Source organism: Pygocentrus nattereri, chromosome 14 (genome assembly GCF_015220715.1).
Source record: "Pygocentrus nattereri isolate fPygNat1 chromosome 14, fPygNat1.pri, whole genome shotgun sequence".
NCBI classification, from domain to species: domain Eukaryota; kingdom Metazoa; phylum Chordata; class Actinopteri; order Characiformes; family Serrasalmidae; genus Pygocentrus; species Pygocentrus nattereri.
The window spans coordinates 12114219-12124530 of NC_051224.1; the positions used below are offsets into that span (position 1 = coordinate 12114219).

Sequence of the window (10312 nt, forward strand, 5' to 3'; positions counted from 1 at the left end):
CAAATAGTACCTGCTCTGTGAGGGTCCATGGGAATCCCAACCACTGAAGAACAGGGTAAAAGGGAGCTAACAAAGTATGCAGAGAAACAGATGGACTAAATTATGTAACTATAGAACTATAAAGAGCATCTATATAGTAAGTGGACAACAACAACAAGAACAACAAGACAAAGAGAGAGAGAAAATCTATATGATATAAATTTATGAGTAATTGTTTTTAAATTAAAGCCCTTGGATCAAGACATTTGATAGGCTGTAAAAAGATTTAAAATCCTATCTATATTATTACGTATGTATATGCATACATAACATTTTAATCTGAACTGACCCCAGTTCATGATATAAAATTAATCTGGCCCCTCATCCTCTCCAATCTGCTTGATCTGTATAGGACAATGGTGTAGTCTGACCTGGCCAAGGTCAGAAAGTAGGAGGTCACACTGTTGCAAGCTGTTATAACAGCTGGCAACAGTGTGACCTCCTACTTTCTGACCTTGGCCAGGCCACCATATACACTGCATATTTAGCAGCGGTTTTTTATTTACCTATCAAAAGTGTCCAAATGAAATGAAAAGGTCAAGAACAAGTTTCCTCCTTAAACTATTGGATACCTGAAACTTGACCGTTTTGACCATGACCCTGGATTTGCCCTAAATAAAAGTCACTTATCTCCGCACATGCGTCCGCCTCCTCCCTCCCAACCGTTACAAAATGTAACACTGCATTAACTTAATATTTAATTGAAAGATTGCTTTGAAGATACAGTGGTGCTTGGAACAACCTTGTTTTGCTTTAACAAAATTCTTTATTCAGGGAATATACCTTGAATGGGTTATACATTTGCATTGCGAGGGAGATGGTTCAGATGCATTGCATTGGCTGTACGGTTGGGCTTCACAATACCTGCATGCAGTCTGATCAAATACATAGGCTTTTCTTCTTTGCTGTGTGCTTTACACAATGTGTCTGAAAATAAAGCTCTGAAAAATAAAACCCAATATAATAAAACAAGATTTTCAGCAACAGACATAAGTCTAATCTACATACAGTATTGACGGAATAGCTTGAGTCACAGTATATATCAGAATAAGAGGTCACAATCAGGTGAAGAAATCAGGCACGAAATGATAGAACAGGAGATCGGAGTCATCGAGACAGGCACAAATCAAAAATCGATATGAAGATATTCAAAACGTCTGCTTGTTCACAGTATTTGTGGGTGCATGTCAGCGCTAGTGCTCTAGTGAGGACCTGGTGAGATAGAAAACTGTGCTTGTGGAAGACTCAGAGTTGAAGAGAATATCTGGGCAGTAGAATACAAAGCAAGAACCTACAACAAAGGCGTGGCCACATAAGTGAATGAGTAACTCCATCTCTTCTCTGCGTTTGGTAGATTTGTGGGGAGAAACCCCACCAGTTTAGCTGAATTCTGTGTAAATAAGCTGGTAGACTTTCTCTTCTTGTTTTGGTGAAACTGATGAACTCTGGTATATGTAGCTGATTACTGCTCAGGAGCAAAGATGTAGTCCAGAGCCTGTCTCTCTGCTGCAGCCACATTCGGATGCCATAGATCCACACTGAAAATCACCCTTGGACCATCTTCAGCGCCACCTAGTTGAGAAAATATAATAAATGCCTAGCTATGAATAATTTTATGTAATCCCTGCCAAAAAAGGATCATTAGAAACCTGTACAATTAAAACCAAGTAGTTTTGCTTTCTAATTGGAATTGGATTTTCAATATAGGGCAGTACTTTCCTGTACAGCACATTTAGATCCATTAGCAAAATGTTTACATTGTGGTATCAACCCATTAAAAAGCCAAAATGAATAACAAAACCACCAGGAACCAACAGAATTACTTAATGGTTTCAATGGTTTTTTTTTCAGCAGTGATACTACAGACACATTTGAGTGTCTGGAAGTCTTATAATGCTCACTGTGTGACCGTCATAATAACAATGTGTGGCAGTCAGATGTAACTGATGCAATACTACACCCTTCTAAAGTTAAAACTATCAACAGAATGTGAAAAATAACGGTTTTAATGGCATATCAAAAGCATGCTAACCAGCTAGCCCTTGCCTTTTCTGTCTCATAATAATAAGAGGCAATTTGTAAGGTCATTTGTAAGGTCAAGTCAGCTATCAGTTCAGCATGAGAAGATAAAGAAGTAGCATCAGAGCCAGTTAATGAGGAGCCTGGCCTCTTCCTCCCCTGTTATATCAAAGACGTGACTGCAAAACACCAAAGGGCACCCACAAGCGAGTCTTAAATGAATGGGGGTAAATGGATGAATGTGTAAAAGTGAAAAGTTAAAATAGTTTCTAATCACTTGCCTAGACCTTTCCTTTAATTTTCCTAAAGTAGAAGGAAGTTTTAACTAAAAAACAAAGAAGCTCTGTTTACTTTTTTTCTACAGCAAACAAGTTTTGGGAAGCAGGACACTAGCATCACTGCTACTCATTGTGGGGGGGGGGGCATATTCTAACAACCACCCCTTGTCAATCAAGTTAAAGATACTATCCCTGATTAGACTATTTAAGGACAGGTGGCCAATGAAAGGTACGGTAAATGCAACAATGGCTGAGGCTCTTGGCAAGCGACCCTTATCACCACTGCCTGCTCCCGGCACGAACCCACATTCAGCAGCAAACAAAAGAGGTGGTATAAATAGAAGCTAAACAGAAACATAGCACAGGACAGCAGGCAAGGGCATTATGGTTTCCAATTCACATTGATTCTAAAGATCTGAACAGGTGCCTTGCTCATAAAAGCTTATTTTACCGTTATGAGAGATGGTGTGCAAGAAGGAGTCATCCACTAGGAGGCAGTGTCCTTCAGACCAGCACTGCGGCTCACCGCCCACCACCAGCTCACACTGGGCAGGAGTCTGTAGGCCTAAGAGTGTGATGGAACAGCTTTCACAGCACTGCAAAGTATATCACTAAAAAGAGACTCTTTTTGGTCAGGAGACAAACAGTGTGTGTGCTTGTGTGTGTGTGTATGTATATGTGTGTGTGTGTGTCTTGAATTTTGGAGAACTTATCTAACAGGTAGGAATTAACTGTGCTTTATCCCCCAATACTGCTGGAACTTTAAACTAAAAAATCAGTAGTGTTGTGTGTCCCTGAGTCCAGTATTGTATGAAATATGCCAAGCACTACCTGAGGCATTTTGTTAAACAGGAGAAGAAATCTGAGGCCTGCATTTCTACTTAGCGTGGTAAAGGAGAGCACAGATATAGGACAAATAGGAACAAAGTGAAACAAGCAAAGAGATGGATGCACATTACAGAATATTATGACAGAGATTTAAGGAATAAAATGAAAAGAGAGGATATGTCATATTGGGAAAAGGCCAAAAATAGCTTTATGGTATTACATTCAATGGATTAGTGCTCACATTCAGGGTAGGATTATTTATATATCAGAGTTTGGTTTTAAACTCTGGATTCAGTGCCAACTGTCACATTTGATCACAAATCTGCTGACGAGAGCCCAATCTTTCTACATATCCAATGTATATTTTCCAAAGAGTAAAAGCACAATGATTCTGAAAATGCATTAGTGTATACTAACATTTTTCAGTGTAATGCACCATTAATAATACATTCTGGCATTATAGTTGAAAAAAAGGCTAGAATATTGTTTGTTTTTCTTTTCTGCTTATTTGTGCATTATTGCTGTTGCACAAAAACCTCTCCATTTTTGTTGTTTTTTACTTTATCACATATTTTGAAATCACTAGTTAGGCTTTGCATTGGATCACAATAATGATGAGCAGACCATAATAAGTGGTCCAAAATACCTTGCTTCATTCTTGTTATATTAACTACCACTACAAATTAAGAACATTTTCCTGTAAAGTTACCATTTTGGAAATATGAGATTTTGATCCGACAGCGGGGATGTGTTTAGCTGGCATGCAGACAGTAACAGATTACAGCTGCAACCTAAAGAATCAGAAGTAAGCTCTGGTCTGATGAGTGCAGGGGTTGAATGTTGTAATTCTGAGCGGTCAGCGGGATGTATAGTAGGAAAAACTGGGTAAATTTGATTTTTCACTGAACTAATCCGTGAAGATTAGTAGGGATGTTATGTTAGCGTTGCTGAGCAGTATGTAACTCACCCAAATGGCAGCGGAGGCGTGTGTTGGTGGGGCCATAAGTTCCTCCTAGCGAGGCCCCAGGGCCCAGCACCCAGAAACCTGCGGCCCCCAGAGAGTTACTGCTGATGAAGGTTCTGAGGGAGAGGAGGGTGCGGTATGTACACGGACAAGTACGACAGTTACTCGCCACACAGACTCCTGCATTATAGAGTGGAAACACAGCCTGACCCTGCAAGAAGAGCCAAAACACATGCGTACTTCATTTGGATTCATGCCATAAGAAAACCTTACACACCCAATATGGTGATTATTAGAGAAGGAAAAAAACTTTGTTGGTTTTTATATGAGCTAATGTAAGACGAGGGGCGGCACAGTGGCGTGGTGGGTAGTGCTGTCGCCTCACAACAAGGAGGGCCTAGGTTCGATTCCCTTGCCGGGTGACCGGGGTCCTCTCTGTGTGGATGCATGTTCTCCCCTGTGTCTGCATGGGTTTCCTCCGGGTTCTCCGGTTTCCTCCCACAGTCCAAAGACATTCAATCAGGCCAATTGGACATGCTAAATTGCCCCTAGGTGTGAGTGTGTGATTCACTGTCTGTGTCTGTCTGTCTGCCCTGCCCAGGACTGGCGACCTGTCCAGGGTGTATCCTGCCTTTCGCCCGAAGACTGCTGGGATAGGCTCCAGCACCCCCCCGCGACCCTGACAGAGAAGCGGCTTAGAAAATGGATGGATAATGCAAGAAGACATTATTTAATTTTATTTAGCTTTAAAGTATTTCTATTGGTGCATTCATTATTAAATGTTTAAACAGTGTAAAGGGCAGCGGGTACTTTCAAATGGTAACACAATTACCATTAATAACACAAACAGTAGTTATGAGATTTGATATGACAGCAATGGTTTTAAAAAATTAGATTTTCATACATTTTCAGATTCAAAAATGTGACATTTTTACTATATTTACTTTTTTTTTTACTACTGGGTTGGGGAACTCTGGTCCTGGATGGTCAGATTCGTGGACAGTTTGGTGGCTTTCCTGTTTTAACACATCAGATTCTTCGCAGCAGCTAACTGCTTATAGTTGGTGTATCAGAGCAGAGAAATCAACAACCTGTGTTGGACTTGAGCCCTCCATTTCCCACCTTTACTATACTGAGCATCAGTGCAGCTTGGTGAAGCAGAGGGATGTACATTTGAAAGATCTGTCAGAGTGCTGCAGTACAGATATTGATTCCAGAATGAGGGGGGGGGGCAGAGAGAAATGGTACTCAATAAATATTCAAAACACATTAAGCACTATTTTTCCAATTTTTTGGAAATTTACATTAGAAGATTCTCACAATATATCTATTTTTTCAGCACAAACAGACCATTTGCAAGATAATTAGATAAATACGACCAGAGCTTTGTAACAACTGTAATATGAAGGTCTTTTACTGACTGTCTTTTCATTTTGACAGTTTCACAGTAGGAATGTGAAAGAGCATACTTACTTAAAGTACAGCAAACCAGCCAAGCCTCAATGTTTATAAGAACTCTTAGAAATTTAGACATGTTACTGACACTTTTCAACGTTATTTAACATAACCACATAAATACATGGTTAGCTATGCAGAGAACTGTCAAAAATCCGGAACGTTTGAGTCTGCACTTCTAATTGTCAAACAATGTCAAAAATATAAATGGAAATTTTCACATTAGACAAGACTTTTATTCAAATGTGCACCATAAAAGTATCTCTTCTGCTTTCACACACAAATATAGCACCGATTGAACAGTTTGAAATCACAGTTTAAATTTCTCTGCCTGTTTCATCAAGCTAGAAGTGACAGATAATTCATATGAAATGACCCTTCTATGAGTGTAATGATGTAATATGGGTATATTAGGGTTTGTCAAAGATTTAACACATTCTCTATTTCACGCTGACACCAGTATAGAAGTGGAAAATTGGTTTTATGACCTTTGGCCCTTGGTAAGTCCACCCCAACTTTGTGTCAATGCCTCTCTGGTAGACTGCCTGGAATTCAGCGAGGATTATGGAATAGCTGGCCTCTAAGACTTCGATGTCATGACGATGAGCATCCCGAGGGAAGAAGGGGATGCTGGGAACATCAGGCAGGTAAAAGAGGTGTGGCTTCTGGATGGAGGCGCGATCATTCATCCTGGCCTAAAGAGAAGAGGACAAAGGCATGGAGGGATCAACAGAAGCAAGCACAGAGAACATTAAAGTAGGGTGAGTGAGAAAGGAGGGCACTTAGTTTGGGTAATCCCTGAAGACTAGGCATAAATGGCCAAGCATAAACATTTAGCTCTTCTGCTACATTACTGCAACCATGAATATGTAAAGTGCCAGATATTTACAGTGGTGGTAAATAAGCTTTAAAATGTCACATTTTTATTAATGTATCTTAATTATGTTGTGCGAACTGGGTGGTAAAACTGATGATCCTGTTTAATAAGTGTTAGACTTTTACTTTGAAAGCCTAATTTGTCTTTGACCCAGCATGCAAAGCTGGCAGCAGAAGCAAACTTCAGACACCAAACATGTCTTGGCTGACTACATATGGGGGTAGGGGATTAGATAATTAGATCTTAATTAAAGAAGTAGATTTTTCACCAAGCTATTTCTTTAATCATAACCCTGAAACTTAATCCATTCTTATGCCCAGTTGTTCATGTCAGACCTGGTTACGTAAGCCTTTGTGAATGCGTCCCATGCCGGCCCAGCTATAGCGCTTGGCGTACTCCTGAAGAGCTCCATACAGTTTCCTGCTTCCTGCAGCCGCCTGGTTGGGGAAAGGGGCATAACTTAACACTGGGGTGAGGTAGCTCTCTGCTCCCTCCTCCTCGCCTGTCTCCATGGCGATAGCTGGGACAGCTTTGGGGGCTAAGCGTCCTGTGTCCATGGTGGAGCGGGACAGGACAGAGAGGGTGGAGCTGGACTTCAGAGCTCCTACGTGGCTCCGGCAGGATGGCGGGTCGGAGCCCACGCGATAGCAGTACCAGAGAAAGAGCAGCAGCAGGGTCCACAGCAGACCACTTAGGGGAGGCCCACCCAGTTCCATGCAGGGGGACAGAGGGAGCAGATCCAGTGACCAGGACATCCTTCCAAGAGCCTGAGGTATTAGAGGGGAAGAAGAATGTGGAAAGTGGTTAGATTCTTCACTTACTGCATACCTGTTGGAACACTGGAGGTGTACAGTTAAGGACTATGGATAAAGGCTATGGATCTTTTTCCATGCACAATTTGTGTTAGTCATCCTTTATCCCTTCATCAGAGGTTATTTTCTGACCGCAGGATGCTGTTGGCTGGATATTTTTGGTTAGTGGACTGAGTCCAGCAGTTACACTGATAAGTCAAAAACCTAGGCAACACTACTGCACCTGATCATTTTGTATTGATATGTGCTGGCACATCACTACCATTCCAGTGTCACTGCTGTGCTGAGAATAGACCACTTCACAGATAATATTTGGTCAGCAGTGGTCCTGTGGTCCCTTTGGGGTTAGAGATGGACTGATGAATTGTGAGCCAACAGCTGGGCTGCAGTTAGTAACTCTACATGCACATGGTGCACCTATATATCTAATATAAAATGGTAAAGGGGTGTAGACCTGTCCTCTTAGCCAAATGGGTTCTGTTACAAAAAAGGTTCTATAACAATAGAAGAACCCTTTTAGGTGCTATACAGCAGTGGTTCTCAAACTACAGATGCTCCTCCCCCTAAACAGTCTTCCAACCAGTTTTTGTTTCAACCAAGCTAACAAAACATGAGGAAGAAGGGAAATGTGGACCACCTGGGGGTCCCTGTGGAATGATTTGAGAACCACCATGGTGTAGATTTTTTTTTATTCTTTAACAAACCATATATGACTGGTAGGTGTTCAACCATAGAGAAGAACCATTTAACCATGCAAAGGGCTGTTTATGAGTTCAAATGTTTAGTTGAGTTGTCATGGTTCTTATTGAAGGTTTTGATTCAAAATGCGTTATATAAGATGTTGGGATTGGGCTTTACAAGAAATATCATTGCTATTTTATGATTAATGCCACATTTACTAGAGAAATAAGAATGTGCTTTCCACAGAAATCCTCCTAAGTTCCTTGAAAATCCACTGTTTCATTAACTGGAAACTCAGTGTATACTGTAAATCTCACACTAATTCTACTTGATTATGATTCTTATAATATCAAGAAACACATTGTACAATCTAAAATTTCACCAGAATTTGGTTTAATTAATTAACACACAGGCCATGTTGCTCTCAGAATGTTCTGTTCTCTGTTCCCCATTATCACCTGTATGCAGCCTTGACTAGATTTATAATTGGGTGAACCAGTTTGGGCCAGACTGCAGAGCATTAGCACCTTAAAGTCTGTGTGCTCTGCTTAGAGCAGGAGGGGGGGGTAGACCTGTTTACGGACAAAGATTTCTCCAAAGTGCGCAATGTCTGTCAGTTTATCATAACTTTAAAGCTTCACTCAGCCCACATCAGAATCTAACCAGTGGAGAGAGGCTAGATGGAGGCTGGATTGATGGATGAATGGATGGAGAGAGAAAAGAACAAAAAGGAAGGCAGTGTATTGTTTTGAGGAAAATAAGTAGTGATCACACTGCTGCAAATAACGGTGCCAAAAAGAATTCATTGAAGAACATCTCAAAACAACCTTTCAGCGGACGATTCTGCTGTGTGAAGAATAAAAGATTCACACATTGTAAAGGTTCTAAACCACTTTATTAGGACCATGTGTTCAAGCCATAAACCATTTTACCATTTTTAAGATATGCTAGATAAAAGAAGAGGAGAGAAACAAGAGATGGGAAAGATAAGTAACAAAAGAAAGAAAGAAGACAGATTCCCTATCCACTCTTACAGAATGGATGGTTTTCAATTAAAAAGCGAAAATAAGTTAAAGGCTTAAGGGGTAAGTTATGCACATTTAACGTCTGCTCCTGTCAAAAACTGAAGTGCTGAAATGTAAGTGCATCTAAATCTCAGCGAAATGTGCTGTCATCAACTTTATCTACAAAAACTCAGAAAACACATGTAGGTTCACTGGCAGTTTATACTGGACAGTATATTCATTGTAAAACATTGTAAAAAAATTCACAAACTCTGGTACCTTTCAGCACCACTGTAAAGAATTCAGTTTCTCTACAATCACCCATTTTCCCAAGAAACCACCCTGAATGACTTGGTTTACATCCCAACCACCATTCTGAACCATTTCTGCACTCTGCTGCACACACTTCAGTCCTGAATCACTGTCATTTCTCCTCAGACCTCTGCACTTTATCTCTATGCTTTATGACTTTACTTTTATGCTTTTACGCTTTATGGCTTTAAAAATGCACTTAATTCATTCTCCATACACGTACTTATATATTTAACTAGACCTAGCGACTCTGTGGCTCTGTCTCTTCGGTTATAGCTTCTTGCAGGATCTCCAGGTACTTCGTATAGGTTTGGCTTCCACTGTACGTTTCGCAAGGGCATCCGCCAAATAAGCACGTGTACGTTTTCCTAGTGTTAGCCAGATGGAGACAGAGACGCTACTTCTTCCAGTGCTGGTGTCTTTGCACTATTTCATAACACTCCTGCGGTCGCTTGCATGTTTTTGTGGCTGCGCTTCCGCTGTCACATTACTCACTGTCCATACGGCCAACAAGAGCGACTTCAACCAGCCAAACATTCCCTAGATGACTGCTAGCTCTCACCAGGCTCCTTCACTACACCAAATAGCTCCTTTCTGTATCGCAAAACGTATTTTTGTGCTGTGTTTTGCATTTAATATGACTTACCACGTCTCTGCTCCTCACTTGGTGTCTCTTTTCCCCCTCCCTCCTTCCTTCTTCTGCTCTCCCCCCCGCTTATCTGCTGCTGCAACTAGCGAGCATACAGCAGGCGGTCTTGACAAAAATCTCCGAAGTAAAGCCCCGTCCTGCCTTCACGGAAAAGCCAGAGAGAGCACAGACCACCGGGGGGGACTAATGCAACGTGATCCGCGCGCATTTACGCCTCATTTCCCCTCGTTTCCTCGCGAACCGCGCGTTGCCTCAAACGCTGCGGCAGCCACGACGTTTTCAGCACCACGGCACTGGACAGCTCCCCCGCGGCCTAAAGAGTCTGTAATACCACGCTTTGGACACCAGATGGCGCGCTCTCTGAACGCCGCCGCCAAAGCAGCAGATACCCTCA

At 41.5% G+C, this 10312-nt stretch overlaps 1 protein-coding gene across 1 annotated transcript; it reads right to left on the reverse strand.

Moving 5' to 3' along the window:
* Nucleotides 1–785: 785 nt before the first annotated feature.
* On the reverse strand, nt 786–10300 carry asphd1 (aspartate beta-hydroxylase domain containing 1). The gene is made up of 6 exons (XM_017681764.2): nt 9916–10300; nt 6796–7227; nt 6072–6278; nt 4132–4339; nt 2788–2901; nt 786–1611 (listed from the first exon to the last, which is right to left on the reverse strand). Exons 2-6 carry the CDS (start codon nt 7213–7215, stop codon nt 1502–1504), a joined length of 1059 nt encoding a protein of 352 aa, XP_017537253.1. The 5' UTR covers nt 7216–7227; nt 9916–10300; the 3' UTR covers nt 786–1501.
* Nucleotides 10301–10312: the final 12 nt, after the last annotated feature.

What these genes read in the sequence shown, in the direction of transcription:
- asphd1 (XM_017681764.2), bottom strand. Translation starts at nt 7,215, where the DNA reads ATGTCCTGGTCACTGGATCTGCTCCCTCTGTCCCCCTGCATGGAACTG. An exon ending in GGACTTACCAAGGGCCAAAG is followed by an intron (nt 4,340 to 6,071) that starts GTCATAAAACCA and finishes CTCTTCTTGCAG; the next exon opens with GGTCAGGCTGTGTTTCCACT. An exon ending in ACGCCTCCGCTGCCATTTGG is followed by an intron (nt 2,902 to 4,131) that starts GTGAGTTACATA and finishes TCACACTCTTAG; the next exon opens with GCCTACAGACTCCTGCCCAG.